Genomic DNA, 27,691 nt, shown 5'->3' on the forward strand with positions numbered 1-27,691 from the left:
CACGGGAGCAATGCCCCTACGACGCAGCAGAACCCACAGATGAGCATCATCCACATGGGGCAGGGCCCCCACCGCACCCCCATCCCCAGCCAGGCTTCTGAGGAGCCTGATGAGGCCCACCCACCAGCTCCATTGTCCTGAGGCACCCTTCCAACAAGCAGGCGCAGCTCTATAAACCCATTCACAAGACAAAGCGCGGGAGGCCTGCGGCCACCAGCTGCAAGCGGCACGTTCAGACTCAGAGCCCAGAGAGCTGGCCGGGGTTGTGCACAAGAGCTTGGACACCGGGAGGCTGAGGGAGGTGTGCCAGCCACACAGTAGCTCAGGATGCCTCTGCTCGCTTGTGTGCTGGAGGCTGGGGGCTGGGAGCCTCGCTTCCCCTGTGGCCACACACTCTTGTCAGGGCCTGACTCCAGGCTGGGGGCCTCCCTGCAGGTACCAGTGGGCAGAGCTGATGGCCATGCGGCTCTAACAGCAAGGCACCTTGTCACCCTGGGAGCTGAGCAGCGAATGCTGGCCAGCGACACTGACAGAGACCCAGCTGCCCCTGTCCAAGCCTCAGGTCTCCCATCTGGAGAGATTAGCCTCGGTCAGTGGTCCTCAAACCTCGGCGAGGCTTCCCCACTCCTAACCAAGCTCCTAAGCCCTGCTTGGACTCAAGGCTCTTGGCACAGAGGCCCCAGGGTGGCTTGCTCTCAGGTGCTCATCAGCAACAACACAGCAGGACCCACGTGGGGAGTCCAAGTTGTAAGAGACATCAGACGACACGTGGTCCCTGGCCCCAGTCTGGGCTCAGTGACTGGGGGGGTTCCCGGGGTACTCTCTGCCTCCCTGCAGCCTCGGTGGGTTTTCCCTGGAGCTCACGCGGCTATGGATGCCATCAGGGACCCCAGTGGGCTGGGTGCTACATGCAACGTCCCCCAAGTGCTACTCGATCTTACACAGGGTCAGCTGCCATGGGTGCAGTCATGTAAGGAGGGCTCTGCGTGTCACGTCTCCAGCTGGGGCTGGCCTGGGGACAGCCGCCAGGGAAGCGTCACCAGCCTCCAGGTCCATGCTGAACTCCTGCTTCCTTTATGCAGGTCATCTCCTTTAGGGATCTGGGATCCCCGGGGCTACTTCCTCACGCCCCCAGGGCTCCGGACCATTCTCCCTCCGCGATTCTTACCTGCCCTGTGCCCAGCCCCTTGCCAGGGCACAGGATCAGATGTGGATGACCCTGGCAGGTAACAGCATCCTGACTCTGCCTGATCCCAACGGAGGCTCCAGGCCCAGGCCTGCAAGGCTGTGTGCTCAGGCCTCTGGCCTGCTGATCCACCCTGCAGCGGAGGGCAGTGCCTGGCTGGGGTGGAGCGCATTAAGGGACAAACTCTGGGGGACTTTCCTTGGGCTACACAGGTTGGGAACACTTTTCCCTGTGTTATGGGTGGGGTTTTAGGTCCTATTTTAAGTTGCAGACGTTGCCTGCCTTCTGGGAGGGACCATCTCGTGAACGGTCAGTGTGTGGAGTCTGCAGGGAAACCGCTGGATGCCCACAGACGCCGGGAGGCAAGGTACACACCTCACTTTTTCTGTCTGCGAGGCAAAGTTACCTCTCTACGTGGGCCAAGCTGAATTTTTCTGGGTCACGTGGCCAAACCACACTCGGCTTAAAATGCAGTGTGTGTAGTTTCAAGACTTCAGCTGGATTCCTGTCTTCCATACAGGAGCGACGGTCTGTGCCTGCGTCCCTGTGAGCACAGAGCACAGGCAGGACTGAAGACGGACGCGGCGTGTGTGCCTCGCCCAGGTGAGCTGCCGGCCCTCTTGGCTTTCTCTATCTCCCTGCCTCTGGGGGCCCCCACCCCGGGGACTGTGGCCTGAGCGCGGGCTGACAGTGTGGGCTGAGGGTGATTTCACAGCCAAGTGCCATTTCTTTCTGAAAATGAAGGTTTCTTTATGCAATAGCTTGGCTCCAGTGAAAACGAAAATGAGATTTATTTTGCCAGCATTTAAACTTGCAAATGACTGCGCAGAGTGCTCAGGTCCCCTCATAAGGAAAGACACACAGTGGCTCTAGTTCTGTGTCCTGAGGACAGAGCTGGGAGAGGCCTGTCAACTGTCCGCACGCACATCTGGGTGCTGACCAGAGCCGCCAGAGGCACACCCTCACACCAGCTCTCCATCCCAGGGTGCAACAGGAGAGGTTACATTCTGGCAGAAGACAGCGAATGTCTTTCAGGAGGCACATCTGGAACATATAGGTTTCATGGGGTATGAAGCTTGGGATGGGGGGCCCCTTTCCAGAACCGTGGTGGGGGTGGGGCGGGGCACCCAGACCCTGTGGTGTTTCCGCCCAGAGGGAGGAGCCTAGGAAGAAGGAAAGGACTGAGTTTTCCAGGCAAGCAGGGCAGCCAGCCTTCTGCACAAGGCATGCTTTGTGTTCAGGGCCACTCAGTATGGCATGGAAGGAAAGGGTCTCTATGACCACCTGACTCCTCTCTGTAAGTGGAAAGGAACCACCCGAGTGCCTTCCACGTGCCACCTGGTCTGACAAAATCTTCCTGAAGGCACTCAGGGGTGCCATGCTGTGGACACACACCCAGGAGCTCATGCATCTGTCTAATACCACAGGCCTATGGAGTGCGACATGGGGCTGTCCACCTCACAGAGGGGCTGCTAGGGCAGGGCATCAGTGGAAGCCCATGGAGCACAGCCTTCCAGGACCTCCGGTAACAGGGCTGGGCTCTGCACGTGCCCTTCAGTCAGGGCCCCGAGGAGGGTTAGGGCCGAGGAGGGTGGGGCTGGACGAAACAGCTGGGGACAGCAGGGCAGAGACTGCTGGGGAGGGGTCCGCAGGGTCATGTGGCGGCCTGGTGCTGCGGTCCAGAGCACGATGTGGCATCGCCGCAGGGGCTGTGTGCAGGAGGATAGAAACAAAACCAGGGTCTGGCCGCCAACCTGGCCGAGCAGTGTGCCACAGCACAGTGCCATGTAGTCCTGGGACCAGCATGAAGCAGGCCGCAAAAGGCCACGGAGCAGCCACACCCTACCGTCCGGTGCAGGTGTGCGCTCTGCCCCTTTACCAAAGATGCCACATCCCCATCAGGCAGGACCACTGAGGACCCTGGTCGTGGTACAGCCCCTGCTTTCTGACAGAGAGCGCCCACTTCCTCAGACCCTCCTCCAAATCACCCACCCAAGCCCAAACCCTAAAGCAGGCCCTGCTGGCGCGATGCTCCGTAGGGTGCATGGTCTCGCTCCCCATGCGAGGGGACAGCCTAGCCTGTCCCCAGAGGTTCTGGAGGTCCAGGGACCAGGTGTTCTCGAGCTAAGGCACAGAAGGTCCATGAGGACAGGACAGTGGCACCTGGTGGTCAGGGCCAGGCTCCTCATAAGCGCTCGGTAAGTGTGTGGGGACAGGTGGATGGAGTGTGCGTCTCTAGACCAGGGGTGGGTTTGCTGGAGCGCAGTTCTCTCTGGCTCAGCTCTGCGGGGGAACGGCTGCCCCCAGGGCACTGGGACGTGCTGGCAAACACCTAGGCCCACAGAGCGGCCAGCGGACACAAATGGGCATCCCTAGGCCAGGAGACCCCTATCGTCTCTGCCCTCGGAACCGTCTGAACCAGTGGGAAGCTTCTCATGGTGGTGGTCGGGGGGGGAGGTGGGTCTGAAAAGAAGGGCCCTTGAGTACAGACAAGGGGCTCTCACTGTGTCCCTGAACGGCTGCTGAGAGGCCACAGGGACATCAGGGAGTGTGGTGTGTGTCAGAGGAAGATCCCATGAGCACACAGAGGTCCAGAGCTCAGCCTTCACACAGGTTAAGCCTCTCACAGTGGGCTCCGGCCTCTGACTTAACACAGGGACACAAGATGTGTCCACAAAAGCACAGGGACAACAGCGAGGCAGTCCCTGTCCAGGCAGGGACGTCCACTGTGTGAGGAACGGACTGCCCAGCACCGGGTCAGACAGGGAGCAGCTATGTCTCCCGGAGGCACATGTGTGCGTGTAAGTGTGTCCAGGAAAGACAGAGGTGGTCTCAGAAGACATGAAAGGAGCAAAGTGGAAACCTTTTCATCTTCACACTTCCGTGAAGTTTTCCCCAAAACCCATAGAACACATTCAGAACGGCTCAGGTATTCGCACCTTAGGATCACCAGGAAGGAGAAGAGGGAGACGCCTGGTACCAGGTCCCCACAAACGCAGTATGGGTAAGCGGGGCCACACAGCTGGTCACACTCCCTTCCTAGCCTCCAGGTGGGGTCTGGAGGTGGGAGCCTGTGGACGGTTTCCACATGCCATCTGGCCTGAGTCTTGGGTGGTACCCTATGCCCAGTGTCCACGAAAGCTTGTGCTCCCCACACCACAGCACCGTAAAGCTGGCCAGGCTGGACAGCACAGGGCTTGGCCATGTATGGGCTGAACGGTGACTCATCAGGCCCACGGCTGCCTGTCGGCCAGGAGCACAGAAGATTGGGATGGAATGGAAACATTTACGCAGCCGAGACCAGAAGGCGCTAAAAAAGCCAAGTCCTGCCAGAGGGAGCGAAAGCGGGAAGAGCTGGCCAGGAGGGAATGGGGTTGGTGCCTTGGGACAGAGTAGGAAGGAATCCTCCCAAGGGGCAGGGACAAGAGGCAGTTTCCCTTCCCTGTGCTCCGTCCTGTAACTCACTAGATGAACATGGAGCAGGGAGTGCGCCCACCACATTCTCATGCACCTGCAACATCAGGAGCTGGTGGTGGAGAGACAGCCATAGCCAGAGCTCGTGAGTGACAGGAGTCCTGGTGACAGTTCCCAGAGGTTCACATCTGAGACCAATGGGGCCATGGAGAGCCCCAGGCAGAGGGTCGCGCCGGCCAGGCTGAGGACACAGCAGTCACTGAGCAGAATCCCGTCCTCAAAGGCTTACGCTCTTTCCATATAGAAAGAGTTTGCAAGCTTTTCTGGGATCACATGTGAAATGAGCCCAGAACTGGAAAGCACCCAGCAAAAAAGGACATCAAAACTTCAGAGACTCCATAAGCATCTGCAGTGGGGAGGTCCTAGCAACTAGAGTTGTTGCTCGTACACGGGGATGACAAGAAGGGCCATGTGGATGCAGGGAAAACACTGAACCACCCTGCTGTTCAGTGCCTGAGCAGAGCTCCTAGGGACATAAATGTGGGCCTGTAACACAGAACATGTGAGGAGGGGCTGCTGGGAGAGGGCCCAGCGGAGCAAAGGCTGGATGGCCACCTAGGGCCCAGGGGGGCCAAGGGTACACAAACCCTCAGGAAGCCGCCCCACATGCCCCTCCCACTCTGAAAGCCTATTTAAGGAGCTACAGCCACGAGCTGCTGTAAAGAACACAAAATTCTCAAGGCTCTGGCCACGGAGAGCTCCCAGGGGACCCTAGAGCTGGACCCTGGCAGCCCTTTCGTGTGACTCAGAAGAGGGCCCCCAAAGCCCTGGTTCTTGGCCTGAAACTGGCACCAGAACAAGGTAGAGTTATGCCTCAGACGGTCAGGCTGGCTTCTAGGGGAGTTCGGAGTCTCAGCTAAGACCCATGCTGGAAAGCATAGGCTCTCGCAGGGGACACCAAACATCACAGCCTCTCAGGCGAACACTGGCAGCCTCGCAAGTCTGACTCACACTTGCAGACACGAGCCCAGCACCCATCAGCAGGTGCACGGACAGAGACAGTGCAGCACACACGCACACAGTGGGACAGCACCTGGCTGGGACGGAGGACACACTGCCCTTCACGGCAGCACACACGGGCCCACAGCACACCATGCTCCACAAGGCAGAGAGGACAAGTACCTTAGGTCACCACAGCCACGCAGTCGAAAGAAGTTAAAGCTATTTAAAAAGCAGACCAGGGCACGTAGGGGGCACAATCAGCTCCGACCCTTGGTTTCGGCTCAGGTCATGATCTCAGCGTCGTCGGGCTCCACGCTCAGTGGGGTGTCTGCTGGAGATTTTCTCTCCCTCTCCCTCTGCCCCGCCCAAGCTCGCATGTGCCTTCTCTCTCTGTCAAATCAATCAATCAATCTTACAAAAACAAGAACAAACCAGTGAAAGGATGGGAAGGGGGTCTGGCGAGGGCACAGACAGAAATCAGGAAGTGACTGACCCAGGGCCCTACTGTGCTGCTGATGAGCTCGGACTGATCAGCAACACGTCACTGTATCACAGCCACACGCCGCACACCGTATTATAACGTGAACCATGTCAAATTTACCAAATAAAATTCTTAAAAAGCAAGACCTAGCAATCCTGCTCCCAAGTATTTACCCAAGAAAAAAGTTTTCTGCTCATCTGCAAGGAGCCATATGCTTGTATATAAAAACGTATACACAAATATTTCAAGTGGCTGGCTTGTAAGCACCCACACCTGGAAATGGCCCCCACGTCAGCGGAATGGCAGACGCGCGGCTGGGACGTGGCTCAGCGATAGCAAAGAGTGAGCTCTGCCCATGCATCATCAGGGAGCCTCCGATGCCGGCCGCCCAGTGGGAACATGCCAGACACAGAAGGCACCCAGAGTCCGCTCCTGTGATGTCCTGGCAGTGTCTGAATGGGAGGGACAACAGTGCGGGGTTGCCTGGGGTGTGGCACAGGGACGGGCTGAGCACCAAGAAATGGCACAGAGGAATCTAGAGGGTGATGGACCCGTCTGTCAACTGTGCATGGTGGCATTTACGTAACCAGATGCATCCGTGGTATACACCAAAAGGGTAAGTTTTGTCGCATGTAAATGTTAAAAGTATACAGGTTCTTGGGCCAAACCATCAGGTTCTGATCTTGACGCCATTGTTACCTACTGGCTCACTGAACGAGTGACCCCATGGTTCTGTGATGTGCTCACCTCCACCACAACATGGGATTTCAATTGTCCCTACCTCCTGTGGAGAACTACAGTTTAAGGAAATCACCCCATGTTAAGTGCTTCCCACAATGTGCAGCAGTGGTGAACACTCGGCTTTACTGAAGGCCCTGATTCCCACGAGCCCTGCCCCCCATTGCTCCCCTCCAGGGGTGAGCCTCCAGGGCTGGGGCAGGAGGCATAGGACTGTCAAGGCCAAAGAGAAGCCACAAACAGAGAAGAGACACAAAAGAGTCAGGGATGTGGGTGGGGGATTCACCAGAAGAGCCGTCATCAAAGGACAATTTCATGAGAAGATATCTTCCACGTTTTATTATCTTTCTGAATAAAACCTACAAGTGGTGGTAAGGGGAAGGCTGGCGGTCATCCAGCCCGGCAAAGGCTCAGGCCTGAGACAGAGTGGGTGGGGTGGGTGAGGCTGCTGCACAGCCGGTGCGCTGGGAGAAGCTCTGTGCTCCTTGGGCCCAGAAGGGGGCAAAGCTGAGAGCCTGCTGACTTTCCCAGGCTGGCCGCCGCAAGGCCAGGGATTCGGCCAGGGATTCGGAAGCGCATCAGGTCTCACCTGCTGGGATGCCTTCCCCTGGGTCCCAATCCTGAAGGGATAAAAAGGTGCTAGAATTCCACCCTTTGACCACACCCTGGGGCAAAAGAATCACACGCTTGTGTTAAATACAGGAGAGGGAGCATGGCACCCAGTGGCAGGGAGCAGCACCCCACTTTTTGTGCTGTTGGCACACTGGGGGCCAGTGCGCCCCACCCATCCTTGGCAACTTCCTTTCCTTGAATGAGCCCAGAGTGCAGACCGAGGAGCTGGGACCAAGAACTTGGGTCAACAGGCGCTGTGAGCAGTGTTGACGGCAGCACACCCACTCCTGGCTGTGGGCCCACAGGTGCACGACCTCTCACCAGACAACTCACACAGCAGACGGAAGGGAGCGTGAGGTTGGAGCTCACCCCACTCCAAAGAAGGCCCCTTGCCTCTCGAGAAAGGCAAGAAGCAATTAACAAGCTGATGAGTCCAGGACCTTCTCTCACGGCCAGATTTGGGGACGTACACCCTCTGTCCACCTGACTGACCCAGAACCTGGCTACACCCTCTGACCCAGAACCTGGCTACCAAATCAGGTAATGGAGCTGACTGCCACAAGCTGGGGGCCTCTGACAATGAGCGCCCCGAAACCACCAGCAGAGAGAGTACGGTTGGCCCCAGGAAGTGCCCAGGACACTGGCCAGATGCAGAGATCAGACGCCGGCCCAGCCTAATGCTGTTTCCTGACCTGTGGTCAATGTTCACAAGATCTTCTTTCCAATTTGCCGTAATTAAAGATTAACATTCCAAATCACTTCCTCTCTGTCGGGTCACTATTCTTAATTTTGAAGGCATTCTGCGTCCTGGCAATCACTCATCACCTTCAGCAGTAGCAGATGGAAAACAGTGCAATTCCCTGTGTTTCTCAGACAATGCCAGCCAGACACAGACATGGAGAAATGTGTGCATTCAAGTCACCTCCGCAGGCCTGTGGGACGGATAGCCACTGATGTGCCAGAGAAGGCAAGCACATGCTAGTCACCTCCACATGTTGTGCCCCAGGGCTGTCAAACCAGGACAATGCATCTGGGCACTGGGCGTGTCCAGGAAGGAGGGACGCCCATGACACATCCGCATACGCAAGGGGCCACCTGTCAGACCTCCTATGTGTGTAACAGGTGCTTCCAGATGCAAAGTCTGCTACTGAGATGGCTCTGGTGGTGGGTAGCCAGGAAGAGAGGCCATGCGCTTGTGCTCTCTCCTTTGGAAGTCCGTGCTGGCAGCATGTGACCACACTGTGTGACTCTGTCAGCCAGGACCCAGGCTGCCCCCCCGGGGAGAACATGAAAGCAGGCTCTGGGGCCAGGCCTACGCGTGAGCATTCCACGAACATCAACTCTCCCATTTTACCCCCTCAACCTCCTTTGAACAAGCAGCTACGCGATCTCCTGACTTCATGGGCTCTTTGGTTAAAACTGAAGGGGAGGATGTGTGTATACAGAAACCAAACAATTTCAGTGACAAAAGACCAGCCAGGAAGGATGTGAGTCTGTACACATTGCGATTTAAAGCCCCAAGTCAGGACTTTACAGCTTGGCTCATACCAACAGGTCCTGGTTGAAAGAGCAGGAAGGGCTGTGATCCTCAGGGCCAGCGTTCACATACAACCCCTTTCCGTCTCCACAGTCAACACGACAGAGTGCAGGTCTCTGGGTCCAGAAGCTGGACAGTCACATGCACACGTGTCGCAGAATGCAGATTCCGGCCGTTCCCCGGCCTGATGCTGAGGCCCTGAGTGAGCACGATGCCCAGGAGGAGTTCTAAATCTGGGTCCTGGAACTCCGCTCCCCTGCAGTTCTTCAGGAGATTGGGGCCCCTGGCGCACAAGCTTTAGCAGTGGGACTAAGACGTGACCTCATTCCAAGAAGCTGCCTCTCTTAAGAGCAGAAAGCTTCGTTCCGATGTGTGGGGAGAAGTGGACGGGCACCCAGGCCCCTGCTCCAGAACCCCCACAGGGAAGCTGGTAGTCACACCAATCCCTCTTCCCACCCTCCTCGGGGGAGGCCCTCCTCCAGGCAGGCCCCCCGCCCCCACCCTTCTCGTGACCCTAGGGTGATGGCCGGTAAATAGCGTGGTATGCTTCCATTGCAGCTCGGACGCAGCTGGGATGAGCTTGCACAACATGTCATGGGTCCAGTACCCGAGTCGCGTGTCCTCAGCAGTTGAGGATGTCATCGCCGCACAGAGCATCGTCTCTAGGTGCCTGCAGGTCTACATGGCTCTGGGGGTTCCGGTGAGCTTGGCGGCTGGGCTCTTCAACCTGACCACCTTCATCAAGGGCCGTGCCAGGTGGGGTGGCCTGGACGCATTCCTTTCGGACCTCACGATCACCAACGTGTTGGTGACGCTGCTGTCCCTCACCGCCATCAGCCGGCCAGACTACATGGTCGCCACCAACCTGAGTTGTGCCACCCTCTCCTTCCTGGCCAATGTCTGCTACTTCAACGCGCAGTATGTGCAGCTGGTGATGCTCTTTGCGTTCCTGCTACAGGGCTCTGCGCCCTGCCTGCCCGTGGCCATCAAGGCGGCCCAGAGGCCCATGGAGAGCCTGGCCATCATCGGGGGCTGTGCCTTCTGCAGCTCCCTGGGACTGGCAGCCCTGCTGGGCACATCTGGGGAGCTGTCCAGAACCACCCTGTGCCAGGTGGACCCACTGACCGCCTGGCCCGAGTATGAAATCGTCAAGGTCAGCCTGGGCTTCGGGCTGGCCCTTGTCCTGAAGCTGGCGTTCTTCATCCTGATCGTTGTCCAGCTGGCCTGGCGGGCGGCCCCTCCCCAGAGGGATGTGGCCTCCGCTCCCTGCCTTGTGCTTGCCATGGCCCTGACCACGTTTGCCTGCCGCCTCCTCTACAACATTGCACTCCTGCAGCGGGCCCGGCTGAAGCTGCAGAGGGACATTGGCTCTCCCAGGGATGAGCTGCTCATGAACCTGGCAGAGCTGGTCCTGTTTGGGGAGAGCTGCATGAATTCCCTGGCCATCCTCTTCCTCCACAGGCCTTGCAGGCTGGCACTGCTGAACCTTCCAGAGCGCATCACCCAACGGTGCAGGAAGGCAGATCCCAGCGACAGCTTCTCCTTAAAGAGGGTCAGCGGTTAAGGCAGGGCTTCGTCTGCAGTGGACGAGCAAGCCGGACGAGTGAGAGGGTCTTCCTGGCAGGGAGGGGACAGGACCATCTGTTGAAACTCCAGTCTGCATGGTGAGCACCAATGGGGGGACAGGATCGTCTGGAAGGCATGGCAAACCAGCTGCCTGGCATGTGGCTCCACACCCTAGATCAAGGCTTGCAGCTAAAGGAAACCCTGCAAATCAAGGGCTCTGCGACTATGGGGGCCAAAGCTGTCCAGACACAGGGCTGACCGGATGGAGACGTCCTACATGCTGGTGGGCAGTTCCGTGAGCCTGAGTTGACATCCTTTTCTGCCCCTTCCCAGCCAGACAACAGAATCTTGAAAATAAACACATTGTTCAAATAACTTTGGGGCCATATTATAATCTAGCCCTAAAGGGTCGTTAACTGGTTAACTTTTAACACTGCCAGAGAGTCTGGACCGCAGACATACTGCTAAGTGCAAAGGAGCTCAGTTTTATCTCTGTAAGTGTACCATCCTCACTGGAGGTCTGAGAGTATCACCCACAGGCTGATCAAGTGTCACACGGTGCTCCTGGCTCCCTGCCAGGTAATCAAGTGTCACATGGCGCTCCCGGCTCCCTGCGACCTGGCAGGTGGTTGGTGCCCACCATAAGGTACCAAACATAAAATACGAAGTTCAGTAGTTAATCTTAATGCAGATTCACACTTAACAATTCTTGCTAGATTTACATTAAGATTTTCTTGGTTGAACAGAGAAAGGAGGCGTGAAAGGGAAAGGGGTCTCTGGTTGTGGGAATCTATACCTTTGACAGGTTTGGTTTTTTATGAAAACCTCGAGAGTAGTTTTAGGGTCACAATAAAATTAAAAGGAATGAAGAGGTTCCCTCCACGCCCTGCCCCCACCCCGACGTAACCCCTGATGGAGTGCCTGTCACAAGTCATGGATCTCCACTGACATATCGCTGTCATGCCAAGTCCATAGTTTACATCTGGGCTCACTCCTGGTGCTGGACATTCCATGGTTCCGACGGGTTTATGCGGACACACAGCCTTCGTTGTGGGGTCACAGAGGACCCACTGCCTGAAAAGCCCCCATGCTCTGCCCCTTCATCCCTGTCCCTGGTCCCGGGCCCCCCATCCATCTTTACTGTCCCCGCAGTCCTGCTTTTTCCAGAACACCCTGCAGCTGGCATCCCACAGTCCGGAGCCAGCTCACACTGACTTCTGTCACTTGGGAACATGCACGTCAAGTTCCTCCACGTCTTGGTAGCTGGTTTCTTTTTAGGGCTAACACTGTTGTCTGGATAGCTTCTATTTTAATGACTATTTTATGTTATTCTGCAAACTACAGGACAAAAACTTGCCTCTTCGATGTTGATACATCTGCATTATTTCTTTGGAAAAAAAAGAATTTGGATTACATTGTTAAGTTGCTTCTGTAAAACCATTAAAATACTAAATGCTTTAAAACCCCGCTCCCTTCTGTTTCTGCTCCTGTGTGCTCACACACTCCAGGAGCCTTGGCCCTGGACCCCAGGCAGGCGCGAGGCCCGCAGGGGCTGGCAGGGTGCACAAAGGACGGAGCTGGGAGCATCTGAAGTCAGTGCGCTCCCTTCCGCCGGGAGGGTCAAGCAGGACAAATGGCATCAGGATGGACATGTCAAGGCTGCTCCTTCACACAGGATAGAGTAATTCTTACTAGATGCTGGATGTCAGGCATTTCCCTTGTTGGGTGTTAAATTTCACTCTCATTTTTTAAAAAAGATTTTATTTATTTGAGAGAGAGAGCAAGCAAAAGAGAGAGAGAAAGAACACGAGTGGTGAGGAGCGGCAGAGGGAGAGGGAGAAGTGGGCTCCCTGACACGGGCCTCGATCCCTGGACCTTAGGATCATGACTGGAGCCGAAGGCGTAGACGCTTCATCGACTGAGCCCCCCAGGTGCCCCTGCTCTCTTCTCCTGAAGAGTACTGACATTTACTCCGGCAGGCATGTTGTTCCCTGCGGACCTGTGGGATTCTCTGGAGAGTTGTGTTTAAGCTTTGTTAGTCATGGTCTGGTGTGTCCCATTCTGGGGTCTCTCCTCGTTGTCACAAATGCTCAGAAATATCTCTGGTCTGACCAGGTGGAAGAGAATGTGGCCCAGGCCTATGTAAACTCTGGAGTTGTTCGGCTTGGAGCTGGCCTGTAGTTGTTCTCAGTCTGGCCTTGACTGTCCCCACCAGGCACGTACAGGTTCAGCTCTCTGCACCTCGGGAGCTCTTTTTTGACATGGCTCCCTGTCTCCAGCCCCATCTCCTGCCATTCCAGCTCCTCTGGCCTCCCAGAAACCTAATCCCGTCCCCTCAATGTGGTCTGGTCACCCGAGCTGCTCAGATCCCTTCCTGCCCCCGGACAAGGGGGCTCACTGTGCCTCCTTCCTTCTCTCTGAGACCAAGAGCCTGCACTGCCCACTGCCCCAGTGTCTGGAAACAGTTCTGTCCTCTATTTTATCCAGCTTTTAATGGTTTATGGCAAGTTCCCTGACGTTACTCATTTACGGCCAGAAGTGGAAGGATCTAAATTAATGTATAAATATACAATAATAGAAGCCAACAGCCTGCTAGTTTTAGAACAGAAGGAGGGGTTAGGCTCACATGTGCTCAGGCTCCTCTAAGAAATGGCCGACTCACACTGGGACAGCAAACACGTAAGCCAAGCCCGGAGAATCTGATCCCACTGAGTTTCTCAGTATTTTGGCTAAAGGAATAGTTTTAGAACTCAACCACAGGAATGTAAAACGGTGGTTCTCAAACTTTTTCTTTTGAGCCACAGGATCCTTTCTTTAAACAAATCCTATGAGGAAGCCCAGTGTCTGAGACACTAAAAGGTACCGTGCCGATGGGAGAGGAGGTGGGGAAACCCGACCCTAGAGCACCAAGGTGCCCCCGGCCCCCAACACTAGCCCTGCGTGGGTCTCATCTGTTCACCCCTTGCCCTGGGTCAGACAGGACACACTGTGAACAGGAGCTCCTCAAGAACCAAGCCAAGAGAAAGGTCAAGAGCCACAGAGGAGAAAACACACAGAACTGGTTTTCCACCGTGGGGGGTTGCTTTAGCCCAGAAGGTGCCCACCAAACCTCGATTTGAAAAAGATGGCTCAGAATGAAGAGGGTGGAGGGCGAGGGGCAGCCACTTCCTGAGGCTCCCGGCCTCTCCCTGAGGACCCAGGCCACCAGCCTGGCATTCTAGAACATGCCACCCACAAACAGCCCCCCTTGGGGCAGAGCCTGGTAGACACCATCTAACTGAGCTTCTGTGGGCCACACACACGGCATTCTGGGTGCCACTGGCACACTGCTCTCAGAAAATTAGAGGAAATGTCCAGAAAGCTCCAGGCAACAGCTGAGAGGAGCCCAGCTGTCCAAAAAGTCAACATTGGCGAAACCGCGGGGATGGCTCCTTTATGGTGTCATGAAATACCCCCAGGGTGAGTGGGCATGAAGGTGCCTCTGATGCTGGAAAGAAGCTGCACCCTCGACATTCCGTCCCGTAATGGAAGGGGCTGGACAGTGGGTCTGCAGAAGGCAGCTCTAGGGAACAGCTTTGGACAGTGTAGACAGCGGTGGTTTGGCACGCTACGGCATGGACACACAGCTCTGCACACACACGAGATTGCCACTTGGGTCTCACTGATTGGTAGCCCCAGAGAGGACGGGAGGACAGTGCCAATGCATCCACTCCTGCTAACACAGGCTCCAGGCTGAGTCTCCAGAGCACAGCTCAGCTGGAAGGGAGTGCCTGGTGGTCACTTCTCTGCTCCCTGGGCCAGCTTCCTGGGCCACACACACACACACACACACACACTCAGAATCAGGGGCTCTGACACTCAGCCCCGGCCAACGGCTACCCAATGGGGGCCCATAGTACTCCCCCACAGCACATACCTCTGCATGCCAGCCTGCAGCCGATAAAGATGGTGCAGGACGTCCATCCACACACTCCCCCAAGGTGAGCCCATCCCCATCCCCTCTCTGGGCCCTGGCCTCGGTTTTTATAGCAAGTGGTGCTGGCCTGAATGCTTGAGGGCATGTGAGCACAAAGCCCACAAAAGCCCCCAAGGGCTTTGTAAGGGTCACAAAGAATGCAGGGGAAGGGCTCTGCTTCCCCCCACTCAGGATAATCAAGAAAAAACACGAGAGGCGGAGTGTGCAGGGTGGCCTCTCAAGAGCGGGCACACCCACGGTGCCCATGAGCTTCCTCCCATAAGCACCACAAAGGCCATGCTGTGCTTCCCAGTGCCAGCAGACTCTGAAGCGCAGCTGCCACAGCACTTGGGGTCTCAGCCATGAGCCGAATCCTGCCAACAAGCCTCCAAACATCGGGACTGAGCTTCTCTCTCCCTAAGATGCACCCAGAGGAAAAAGGAGCCCGACTGCCCGGGACTCCGCTCGCGTCTTGCTGACCAGGCCATCCTGGGGAAGGGTGGCACACGCACGTGCTGTGGACACATGGCCCCACCCGAGGACAAGGACGGCGCAGGCCAGGTGTCCTGGTGTTCATAGCTTCCTATGGGCATCATGTAGCGCCCCCATTCTACCACCACTCTACCGAGGGCCCTAGGGCAGCTGACTGCAGAGGAAGACGACGGGAACCTGGGGGTTCCAGGCTTGTTCCCATTGTGGCAAAACGTTTCTCACCATAGGGGTCCCTCTGCAGCCAGGGGGACAATTCTTTGCTACAGAAGAACAGGGGTGGCAGGGATGGGGGACACAGTATCAGGCCTGGAGGAACTGGAAATGAGGGTAAGGGTTCTTTCTGGTGGGGCCCTCACTCAGGCAGACCTCCTGGCTTTACCACATGTCTGTTCTTTATGTGCTACCTGTTACCGGACTACATCTGCAAATTTAACTAAACGAACGCCAAGCAGACCAGACTCCCTTTGAAGTTTCCCTATCATCCAATTCTGGGGATGGATAAAAATCTGTAAAGAAGTCTAATTCAGCCCCAAGACAACCTTGTTACAGGGGACTGGCCATGTGGGAAGCTCTCAGTGCAATGACGAGGACCGTGGGCCAGAGTCAGCCAGACGGAGGCCTGGGCCAAATGCACCTGAGCTCAAGCTTCTCACCTGCACGGCAGGGACAGGACCAGCCCCCACATGCCAGGGTGCTCAGTGAGGGCTACATGAGCCATGGGTAAAATGTGGTCAGCAAACAGAGCCTGGCGTGAGTAAATGCCCACTGGAGGGTAAATTTTAACATCGAAAGGTCTTTCTGCTCTACAGAGACATCCATAAGATGTTCCCATCCCTGATGCATGCAAACATCAGCTCGGGTTTGGGGACTGAAATCCCTAAGGCAGGGTCCTGTCGTATGAAGGCTGACAGGTTACTAGCCACCCAGGGCCACCAGCTGGCAGCCCTCATGAGCTGATGGCAAGCCTTCTGCATGGGGCCAGCATGCTAGGATAGTGCTGGGAACTCGGGGGGAGCTGCAGGGATAGTGCATCAGGAGCCACGGGAAGCACCTCCTCAGCCACCGGGCCGGAGGGGCCACAGGCCTTGGGCTGGGGCGAGTGGGCAGTGGCTATTTTTACGTGACATGTCTTGGCTATTTCAAGGTTTGGATTTTTATTTATTTTTTTAACACAACAGGAAGTTATACTTTCTCATGACTCATTTCTTTCAAAATGGTGTCCTCAGGCATCGTTAGTGCTGGACTTGTTGGGAGTCTGTGGCTGTCCACGGTAGGTGTGAGATCACACCGGCCTCATCCACGTTACTAAATCATTCAGAATTTGAAGAATTACAGATTAGAATTATGTCTGGATTCTAAAGCTGGAAAGAACACTAGATGTTAGTATGTTTCCATAAAAAACGTAACATTTCAACATTTTCTGTTGATATACATGTGTATTAAACCAAATCTGAAAGATGTTAGACTATTACCATTCAGAATACCTTCAAGCGTTTGGAACAGGATCCTGACAAAACAGAAAAAGCTTGCAGGGAAGCCACCTGGCAGCCTGCAGGGCCCGTCACTGGAGGGGAACCCTGCGGCCACCATGCCCTTGTCCAACCGGACACCTTGCTCCAAGCCCGGAACCAGCCTCTGTCCTCCGGGAGGAGCACGTGTCGGTCTCTGTGCTGCCAACGCCACAGCCGTGTGCTTTATTCACACTCAAGTCACCCAAAAGATCATGCTCAGGTCAATCCCACAGCTTCAAAAAACTCAGAAAGTAAAAGGTCACCAAGAGGAAAGTACGAGATCAATTAAAATGTGACGTCCACGAACACTGCACAACTTGGTGCGAGTAGCCAGGGTGCGGCCAGTCCTACAGACCTCAGACCTGATGTGCACGCACCTGGGAACTGGGGCCAGTGACTCTGCTGGCCTTTCCCTGAGTTGATGGTAAACCCAACCACCAGCTGGGGTGGGGGTGGCAGGCAGGAGACAGTAGCTACCTGCAGGATGGTGAGGCATTGGGGTGGGGGGCGGGGGGGGGCCCAGGGACTGGGGCAGAATTCACCCTGACTGCACAAGGGCCGCAGCTGTGGCAAGGAGGAGGAGGAGGGCCTCTCGGGTGGGTCACTGACTCCTGCGGGACAAGTGCACTTAGGCGATTTCAGGAGCAAAGAGAAAGCGAGAGCTGAGACAGGCTAACACCGAGAGCAGAAAAACAACCCTAATTCCTAATGTACTAGCCCCAAATACCTGTTATCTCCTGGGTTTAAATTTCTTTCTGGAAATGATTTTGTGAAAGTTCTAGGTTCCAATTCTAGTTCTAGGTTCGATTCTCCAAGTATAATTAGTACAATCCTTTCTCGGCTTAGGAAATCTAGTGCCTCGTTTTAAAAACAAGCAATACCATTTTAGTTCCAGCAAATGACGATGGGTCATCTGAAAGGTACACAAGACCTACTTACAATGTTTTCACACTTTAAAAAAAATTTATCAGTGGGTGAAGAAAAGCAGGTAAGTCTGGAAACATCCATAAAAATGTGTAGTGGGACTGAGCTCATCGCCACAGTGTGGGAGAAAAAAGGCCAGCAAAAAAATGGTTAATGCTGGCCTTCTCGGAGGCCGTCCAGCGGTGCTGAGCACAATGGGCGGCCCTGGGAAGCCTATAAAGCCTGCAGTGCCCGGGTGTCCCGGTGTCCGGCGCGATGACGGAGCGATGATGGGCATTCTGGCGGGTCAGCCTCGTGCACCAGGCTTCCCATCCCAGGACCACCGCTCTGGCACCCTTCGACGGGTGGAAGCAAGTCCAGAATCCCCACTGCCCGAGCGAGAGCTGCCGCTGTGCCTCCAGCCAGCCCTGAGCACAGTCACTGAGGCTGGCTGACAAGCCCTCCGAGGGACGGGGGAAGGGTCTGCTCCAAAGTGGCTGCGGTGCAGGTGAGTCTCCCTCCTGGGTTCCTGGTTCTGAGCTAGGGTCGGTGCCACCACGGGACCACTGGGCAGACCTGGCTCAGTGGTCTCATGTAAGGTGCAGCAGGCCACCCTCTGGTGAGAGGGCCACTGAGGCTATAGCCCTTCTCCTCCACTAAGGACTCAGATGGGGCTCTAACAATCTCAGCATGACTATAGCCGGGGAGGCTAAGCACAAAGGTTCTTTCTATAGTGCATGCCGAAAATAATAAGCAGTATTCTGTCATATTTCTTTCAAGCCAGAGGCTGTCTCACGTTAGGACAGTCAGACGGCTCTGTCTACAGCATCATGTCTCACTCAATGAAAATACTCGCCCAAGCCACACATCTGGGCGGATTAGTATTGCTTCACGAAGACACATACCCAGTAGATTTGACAAATGTGGCTTTAGTTTTCTAGAACTAGACAAGCAGTGGAAACATGAAACAAAATGATACGAAACTATTTCATGCTCATCCTTAAAAATTCATGGTCAACTCTCAGGAGGGTGCTGTGGAGGTAGGAAACCCATGCTACTTTCTGAGTCTGTTCTAGGCTACTATGAAAGTAACGGTATTTGCCAAGGATCAAAAGACTCGTGTACATGGGAAGGCAGTGGCGGACTCGCTTTCCAACTCTTTCCATACAGCCTATCTTGACAAGCACTGAGGAGGACGAGTGTGCGCCGTGAGTGCCTTCACCTTCAAGCCTTCCTCTGGAAGCATCAAAAACAGCCCCGAGTTTCCACATTGAGAGAGCAAAACAAGCACTTGGAGCACTTTTTACAAAGAAATTAAAAACAGAGGCTTTTAACGTTACAGATAGTATCTGGGCACGATGACATTTATGTGGTTCAAATTGGTATTATCTACTAAAGATGAGTAAAAAATGCAAAATAAGTAATAAACTTATCAACCCCAGCTAAGCAAAGCTAAATGAATACTTTTTAAATCGTAACTGACCCCAAGGCTGCGACTTACGTTTTTCTGCACCGCCCCTCCCCGCCTTTTTAAAGCAGTATTTTCAAGCAGTGGTTCAATAAATGTCTAGTCTGGTTTGGCAACACTTCAGAAATGAGTCCTAATGATCTCACAGGGTAAAACAAGAACTCTCAACAGAAAACAATTCAAGTCCATTTTAACGTGCCAGGCCGGCTTCCTTGGGGCTTCTCGTCATTGGCAGCAGGCCCCCACCCACCCCCTCAATGCAAGGGCACCCCTCCCCAGCTGCCCAGCGAACCCTGGCTGACTTGTCTATTGAGATCACAGACAAGCCAGGTTGTGGTGAAGGGCCCTGGAGGCTAGACCTGTTGGCCTCAAAGGTCTAAAGGGCTTTGCTTAGGATTTTGTTTTTTTCTTTTGTACCCAGCTTCTAGGTTACAAACATTACAAAAATATATTAGATTTTATAATTTATGAAAACACTGGGTAAATATCTACTAAAGCAAGTACCTTTTTTTGTTGTTGTTGTTAAGATTTTATTTATTTGACACAGAGAGATCACAAGTAGGCAAAGAGAAGCAGAGAGAGGAAGAGAAGCAGGCTCCCTGCCCAACAGAGAGCCTGATATGGGGTTCGATCCCAGGACCCTGGGATCATGACCCGAGCTGAAGGCAGAGGCTTTAACCTAAAGCCTTTAACCTGAGCCACCCAGGTGCCCCAGTACCATTTTTATTATGTTTTCTCTTTCATTTCATATCATGAAAGCAGTAGCTTAGATTAGCAAAAAACAAAACAAAACAAAACAAAAAAACCAGTTTTCTTTTATCTATTTTACTGTAAGAGATTCTGCTTAAGCAGTTTCCACACAGCATTCTGGGCCCACTATCTTCAGAGAAGCTGGGTTTTTCCCTTCCCATCTCAGCTCTCTTTCTAACAGCTGCTGAAATAAATTTTATTTCCTCTGCTGGCAAACAGTACTTTTCCTGAGATTTCCATACCCAACCTCCATGTTACTTCATAAGCCAGCTATTCAACTATTTTAAAAAATAGGCGTCCACTGTGCATTAGGATGACTCACAGTCCAGGCTCCGGTCAGACTGAGCAGCCGGGAGCCCTGGGGACAGAATGTGGGGCATTTTCTACACTTAATTCTTTTCCCTCAGCTCAGTGACAACCACCTCTCCAAGACGCTAAGGACCTCAAGTCCTGGCCTTCCCTGCACACTCACATGCCTGCCGTCCCCATGGCCATTGGCCACAGAGACCGTCTTCGCCAAGAAGCCTTAAAGACTTGAACCAAAGCCTGACTCCTCTTCCATCTGCTTCTCTCAGGTGCACAGGTAGTGGCGCCACGCTGCGCGTGGATCACGGCAGCTGACAGCAAGCCAGGGCGCTGCCCGCTGTGTGGCCATGGACCACTTTCTCCGATTACTCAGCTTTCTGCAAAACGGACCCACGCTGCTTGCAGTGGTGCCTGCGATGACTTCCACTCTTACAGGCATCTGGCTCACTTCAAAGAGCGTCACCTTTCTTTCTAGAGATGGAGCTTTCGTTTAAGTCGGATTTCTGGTAGCCACACAGCAAACCTCGAAAGGTGCGCCTCTGGGGACACGGACGTGACTTCCCCAGTGCCGCTCCCTGGCATGGAGATGCACCCAGGTGCCTCCAACAGCACCCCCCTGGAGCTTAACCTGTCCCATGCACTCACCAGCACTGTCCTGGCTAACCAGACGGGCGAGCTCTCTGAGCATCAGCAGTATGTGATTGGGCTTTTCCTGTCCTGCCTGTACACCATCTTCCTCTTCCCCATCGGCTTTGTGGGGAACATCCTAATACTGGTGGTGAACATCAGCTTCCGGGAGAAGATGACGATCCCGGACTTGTACTTCATCAACCTAGCAGCGGCTGACCTCATCCTGGTGGCTGACTCCCTCATCGAGGTGTTCAACCTGGACGAGCAGTACTATGACATTGCCGTGCTGTGTACCTTCATGTCACTCTTCCTGCAGATCAACATGTACAGCAGCGTCTTCTTTCTCACGTGGATGAGCTTTGACCGGTACATTGCTCTGGCCAAGGCCATGAGGTCCAGCCTATTCCGCACAAAGCACCACGCCCGGCTCAGCTGCGGCCTCATCTGGATGGCATCTGTTTCGGCCACATTGGTGCCCTTCACCGCGGTGCACCTGCAGCACACGGAGGAGGTCTGCTTCTGCTTCGCAGACGTCAAAGAGATCCAGTGGCTGGAGGTGACCTTGGGGTTCATCATCCCCTTCGCCATCATCGGCCTGTGCTACTCACTCATTGTCCGCGTGCTCGTCAAGGCTCACAAGCACCGAGGCCTGCGCCCCAGGCGGCAGAAAGCCCTGCGCATGATCTTCGCGGTGGTCCTTGTGTTCTTTATCTGCTGGCTGCCGGAGAACGTCTTCATCAGCGTCCACCTCCTGCAGCGCAGCCCACCGGGAGCCGCTCCCTGCACGCAGTCCTTCCGCCACGCCTACCCGCTAACAGGCCACATTGTCAACCTGGCAGCGTTCTCCAACAGCTGCCTGAACCCCCTCATCTATAGCTTTCTGGGGGAGACTTTTCGGGACAAACTGAGAATGTACATTGAGCAGAAAACCAACATGTCAGCTCTGAACCGCTTCTGCCACGCTGCCCTGAAGGCGGTCCTTCCGGACAGCACAGAGCAGTCGGACGTGAGGTTCAGCAGCGCCGTGTAGAGGCACTTCTGTACCCACAGGGATCCCACGCTGGTTCACCCCCAGGGCAAGGTGGGAGGAACAGCTGGGCCACACTGCGCTCTGAGCCCAGTCAGAACAGGCTGGCCCACCCGTGCCCCAGCTGCGGGCACACCTGGGCTCTGAAGAGCCCTCACTGCAAGCCACCTTGACCTTGGACCGAGTACACAGCACTGGGGCTCCCCGCCCACACTCACGGCTGCAGGGCAAGTGACTGGCGAGAGCTGGCGTAGGGATGGGGACCAGCGTGAACTTGCGGTCCACTCTGCATGCACTGTGTCCCACAGCAAACGACGTTTCTCATGTTGGCCAGTGCAAGCAAAACAAAGGGGACATTTTGGAGGAGAGACCTAGTTTCAAGGTCCATCTCCTATAAATCTGCCATCCTCGGGAAAAATGAATGCTGCAGACAGAACACACTCAGCAGACCTGAACTGGAAACTGGACCATCCGCCTCGTCTCTGGCTTACGGTTTACTGGGCATACACTAACAAGTGCCCTCGAGTCAGAGAGGAAGGGAGAAGTGCTTCTTCTTCGTCACACACACACACGCCCCCTCAGGGTGGCCCTGCAGACAGCGGCCACACAATCCAGAGCACTTCTGCAACCAGAAGCCCCGCTGCTGTCTGAGTCGCCGGCCCTCTGCTGTCTGTTCCTGGGCATCTCTGCACCTACACCATCAGGGAAGGAGACCATGGGGTTACGGGCTGGGGAGCCAGCATGCATGGGACCAAGTTGGCCTCTGAGAACAACAGTGGGGCAACGATGATGGCAATGTAAACAGCTCTCCCTAAAATGTACAAAAGAAAAACTAGTGACTGCTAGGAACGTCCAGCTCTTCTCAATAAAACATAGCCACATCCTGATTCTCAATTCTCTGAGTTGTTCGGGATGGGTGGGGCAGTCCTTGAGCCTCGGCAGCAAAACCAGTCTTTCCTCATAAGGGCACCCCTGTCCCTGGTGTCACCAGGCTCACGACCCAGCCAGCACTCCCTCCCAGGGCAAACATCTACACCCATCACCCACACGCACCTGGCATCTCCAGGGCATTTAATGCTCAGCTGCACAAGCTCCGGGTGTCAGAGCAAACATTCCTGGGAGTGCACCACGTGCCCTGGCTCTTCTGGAAGGCTCTGTGCTATAAGCATCAGGCACGGTGCCTGCAGTAGCTCAGAGTGCTCACAAGGCAGCTGGGGAGGCAGAGGGGGCTTCTGTCCTCCAATGCACAGGACCCGGGGGTCCGGCCTTCTGATGTGGGCTGGGGTTAGGGATCTCTGGCCTCCTTACGGTTTGAGACTGGGAACCCCAGCCTCCAACATGGACTGAGGGTGGGGACCCCTGACCTCCACTGTGGACTGAGTGTGGGGACCCCTGGCCTCCAATGTGGGCTAGAATGGGGAGCCCTGGACTTCAATGTGGGCTGAAAGAGGGGAGCCCTGGCCTTCAATGTGAGCTGAGTGGGGACCCCTGGCCTCCAATGTGGACTGAGACTGGGGACCCCGGTCTCCACTGTGGGCTGAGAGTGGGGACCCCTGGCCTCCACTGTGAGCTGAGAGTGGGGACCCCTGGCCTCCACTGTGAGCTGAGAGTGGGAGCCCTGGTCTCCACTATGGGCTGAGAGTGGGAACCCTGGCCTCCAGTGGGGACTGAGTTTGGGGACCCCTGGCCTCCAATGTGAGAGTGGGGAGCCCTGGCCTCCAATGTGAGAGTGGGGAGCCCTTGCCTCCAATGTGGGCTGGGGCAGGAAAAACATGAGCCCCATCCCTCCTGCCACTCCATTCAGGGGGCCCATCTCCCCAAAAGATGGGTCCTCAAGGATGTTCACACTGGCAGGGCTTCCTGTGGGGAAGGCGAGACAATGTTTAGGTGATAGGGTGACAGGGAAATGGGCCATTTGAAGTTTCAGTGGTTTTTATAGGTGCAAATCTCTAAGAAAGAGGGTGTCTGTCCCAAGTGAATATTTGCATTGCCCAACTGTGACCTTGCAGAAATGCCATCTCTAGCACCCAAGTCCCACTTCAGACTCACTTTCTAAATAAACATCCCCGTTGTAGGCCCGGAAAACCACCCAACCGCTGAGGACAGTTCCCACACACCAGCGGCTCTGGTGTGGGGGACATCACTACAGGGTGGCCACATGAGCTCTCCCGCTGCATTGTCACAGGACACCCACCCTGCAGCCAAGGTGAGGGGAGCAACTTCCAAGGACGAGTCTTCCCTCCATCCTCTGCCTCTCCAGAACCTCCAAAAGTTGTGAATCTACGTGGGGTACAGACACCGCGTTGATGCACCTCGTCCTATAAAAGCCGGAAGAGGTTCTAACACGCCTTCCCTCATACATCCTCTGAGCCCCCCGTGGAACAGCTTCTCAGGATGGGCTCTGCCCCAGCCCAGGGCCCAGTCAGAGCAGTTGGCATGCCCGGGACCCAGCCTGCAAACCCTGCTCCTTGCCAATTCCCCCCTTTGACCTCAGTGCTAACAACTCCAAGCTGCAGAGCGGACACACAGACCTGCTCCCCAGCTTCAAGCATGTGACTCCGTGCAGGGATCTATCAAACACGCACACCATTCCCAGCAGGAGCAGCAGTGGTGGGGAGGGCGCGAAGACTTCACAGAGCCTGGAGACCCATGTGTAGCTCTGGAGAATGGAGTCGGGGGGGGTGAGAGGGGAGACAGAGGGCACCACTAGGGCATCAGGCCTGCTCTCTGACCCTTCCAACAACCCCATGAGGCACACACTGTCCCCATTACTCAGAGTCTGGAACTGCCTGAAAGCTTGAATGGTAATGATATAGCCAAGACCCACAGCCCACCTCTCCAAACCCCACATCCCTTCCTCTACAGCACTCAGGGATCAAGAGGTCTATCAGGGTCACAGGCTTGATCCTTTCCCAAAGGTACACCACACAGGATGCTCTTGGCAGGAAGGAGCAGAATGGAGAGCTCCTCCAAAGGTGTCTCGGCAGGAACTATGTCTGACCAAAGCCCCAGAGGACAGGGCCGTGCTACCCCCAGGTGGCCCTCCACATGGGCTGCCCTCCCCGTGGTGGAGAGCTGGAAAAGGCAGGCCCTGCTCCTGAAGGGGCTCTGCACCAGGCCATGCTTGCCCGGTGCTTGCCCGGGGCACAGGTCCAACAGGGCTGGACACAGCTCCTACCTCTAACCTCTTGAAGCCCATCTCCTGATGTGTAAACCGGCAACACAACTTCCCCAAGGGTCCACTGGACAGTCGCTAGAAGGGTAAGTGCAAGGTAGAGGTCCTGACGCAACAGAAAGGAATTCTTACTGAGCCCAAGGCTGGACCGGCAGCTGCTGGAGTCTTTTCTGAGCTCAGGACCCCAGACCCTGTGTCAGAGACAATGGAGCCTGTGTGCTCGGGCTGCCTGGCCCATTCCAGTGGAGGCCATCCTCAGAAGCATTTGTCTGAGAGCAGAGGCTGATTTAATTCCTTTGTCAGGAACGCCACAAGATCAAATCAGGGTGTTCAGTTGCCTTGCTGCTTCTTGGTAACCGGGCCCTCCCAGGCACTGATGCTCTGTGACCCTACCAAGAGCTCAAAAGTACAGAGCTGTAAGCACACAAAACCCACTGGCGCTAGCACTGAACAGGACTTCTGAATTTTCTTTGTGCATAATAATTAACTCTTGATTACGGGGGTGACACTGTCCAGACCCTATGCCCTCCTGGGAGGGGTGGAGGCATTCAGGTCATGACAGCCTCACTGGGATGTCCCCCTGCGTCTTTCAAGGTGCTACGGTGAAGCAGTCCCGAAACCGTTACGTGCATTCTGAACAGAGAATGTTCGTCAGTGAACCCAGAGTTTTCTCAAGTGGATGGTGGGAGATGCAACGTGGAAGGGAGAAGGGCAGGTGAGGGCCCGAGGGTGGATGGAACCGGCGGTGTCCAGTGAACCCCAAGATCTCTAAACTAAGCATATGTGCAGGACAGCACAGGGGTCATATATGTGCATGGCACAGGCATGTGTGTGTGGTGTGCACACGCGTGATCATATGTTCCCTAGTTCCAGCTGCTCAAAGGGGCAGGAAGGGCCTGAGCGGCTGCGGGCCCAGCAGTGCCCAGGCTGTCCCCCAGAGAAGAAACCAGCCTCCTCAGATAAATGGCTGATTCAGGCAGGGCGGGAGTACAAGGTGAGCATGGCACATGGTGTTCCTCCGGAAGAAAGGAAAGCTTCAAAAGAATGACACAGTCACATCAAAAGGACACAGGGACCTACTTGAAGGGATCTCACTAGCCAAATCCAGGGCACTTTGAGCATCAATACAATTATAGACTACTGAAAGATAAGAATCCATGCACCCATTCCAGTAATGAATACAAGTAAACCTAATGTAAGTGAAATGAATACTGAAACAAACACAATACAGTCATACACAGCAGTGGGTAAGTGAGCCTTGCACCCTGAGAGTAGAGGGTTCCCACAGGCTGGTGATGGGGGAGGCCACTGCAGGGGTCCCAGCGTAGCTTGAGACGGGTGAGAATCCCTAATGAAGGCTAAACCCAGGAAATGTGACAGGAGCAGGACATCTGTAGAGGCCTCGTGTTCCCCCTGCCTCTGGCTGCTTTCCCATGGGAGAGAGAGGCACCGCATAGCAGGGTGTTAGGAGGGCCCTTCACGGAAAGCCAACAAGGTCCCACAAGGAGATGGGCAGTTCAGATGTGGGACCTAAATGGGCCACAATGTCACCATGTCCTACCTGGGATCGTGACCTCAACCTAGTCAGGAGGAAGTATCAGAAAATCCAAAATGGGGGGGCGCCTGGATGGCTCAGTGGGTTGAAGCCTCTGTCTTCAGCTCAGGTCATGATCTCAGGGTCCTGGGATCGAGTCCCGCATCGGGCTCTCTGCTCGGAGGGGAGCCTACTCCCTCCTCTCTCTGCCTGCCTCTCTGCCTATGTGTGATCTCTCTCTCTCTGTCAAATAAATAAATAAAATCTTAAAAAAAAAAAAAAAGAAAGAAAAAGAAAATCCAAAATGGGGATAGGGTAATGATTCAAAATGTCATGTCAAAGAGACAAAGGAAGAGGGAGTGTCCCAAGTTAAGGACAGGTAGAGACATAAAGCAAGTCAGTGCAGCGTGGGACCTCAGCAGGATGCTCTGCTACAAGGAAATGCTGCACAGCTACTGCTATGGGGCCAAGGGACAGCAGGAATCGCTTGGTGCTGAGAACCGTCCCAGGCACATAAGAAAATGCCCTTTTTCTAAGAAAACATACCCTTCAGAATTCATGGCTGGGGGATCTCCACAGAAAGATGCAGCCTGAGGAGAAGCATGCATACAAATGTCAAAGCAAACAGGATAAAACGTGTGGAATGTCCATTCCAGGCCTGGGTGTGGTCCCAAAAGAATTGAAACGGGTGTTCAAACAAAAGCTTGTACGTCAATATTCAAAGCAGCACCATTCGCAATGGCTGACAGCTCAAAGGTCCACCAACAGCTGATGTGGTCTGGCCACACAATCGGATCCTACTTGGCCACGTAAGGGAATGAACCACGGACACCTGCCGTGGTATGGACGAACCCCGGAGCCTTGAGTCTCAGAGAAGGCAGCCAGATGTGTAGGGCCATGTGGTCTGTGACTCTATTCAGCAGGAGCATCTGCAGCTATGGAGCAGATGGTGGGCACTGGGGCTGGGGAAATGGGAAGGGATGCTACCAGGGACCAGGTTTCTCTTAGGGGTGAAGAAAATATTCTGAAATTAGATTGTAGTAACAGTCAAATAACTCTGTGAATACACTAAAAACCACTAAGTACACACTTCAAAAAGGTGAATTTATGTTATGTAAATTATATCTCAAAAAAAGCTGTTTAAAAACGAAGCCACCACCCCGCCTAGGCCATGTGTTGCCACAGCGGTTCTGCCCTGCTCGGTGCCCTCCCCGTCTGCTGGCACTCCCGCCGTCCTCCCCACCATCCTCCCCGTCCGCCAATGCTCCTGCTGCCCTCTCGCCGGGCAACGGCAGCACCTGCCAACGGACGGGCGGAGCCACCCAGGGTCCCGAAGCTGCCTTCTCGTAACCAGCCCCTTCTCTCCTGCAGACTGCCCCAGATTTCAGGCTTTATTTTCTTTTC

At 54.9% G+C, this 27,691-nt stretch overlaps 3 protein-coding genes across 3 annotated transcripts in view; 2 read left to right on the forward strand and 1 right to left on the reverse strand.

Annotated features, from left to right (window-relative positions):
* C11H7orf50 (chromosome 11 C7orf50 homolog) overlaps window positions 1-27,691 on the reverse strand; it is a 124,751-nt gene that overhangs the window by 58,103 nt on the left and 38,957 nt on the right. The gene's annotated exons all lie outside the window — the stretch shown is intronic.
* Window positions 1,626-11,903, forward strand: LOC132027137 (uncharacterized). Its single transcript, XM_059415913.1, has 2 exons — window positions 1,626-1,789; window positions 9,529-11,903. The coding sequence occupies exon 2, from the start codon at window positions 9,545-9,547 to the stop codon at window positions 10,532-10,534; it is 990 nt and encodes a 329-aa protein (XP_059271896.1). The 5' UTR covers window positions 1,626-1,789; window positions 9,529-9,544; the 3' UTR covers window positions 10,535-11,903.
* Window positions 17,633-22,479, forward strand: GPER1 (G protein-coupled estrogen receptor 1). Its single transcript, XM_059415914.1, has 2 exons — window positions 17,633-17,905; window positions 20,191-22,479. The coding sequence occupies exon 2, from the start codon at window positions 20,502-20,504 to the stop codon at window positions 21,579-21,581; it is 1,080 nt and encodes a 359-aa protein (XP_059271897.1). The 5' UTR covers window positions 17,633-17,905; window positions 20,191-20,501; the 3' UTR covers window positions 21,582-22,479.

This window comes from Mustela nigripes, chromosome 11 (genome assembly GCF_022355385.1).
Source record: "Mustela nigripes isolate SB6536 chromosome 11, MUSNIG.SB6536, whole genome shotgun sequence".
Taxonomy (NCBI): Eukaryota; Metazoa; Chordata; class Mammalia; order Carnivora; family Mustelidae; genus Mustela; species Mustela nigripes.

What these genes read in the sequence shown, in the direction of transcription:
- LOC132027137 (XM_059415913.1), top strand. Translation starts at nt 9,545, where the DNA reads ATGAGCTTGCACAACATGTCATGGGTCCAGTACCCGAGTCGCGTGTCC.
- GPER1 (XM_059415914.1), top strand. Translation starts at nt 20,502, where the DNA reads ATGGAGATGCACCCAGGTGCCTCCAACAGCACCCCCCTGGAGCTTAAC.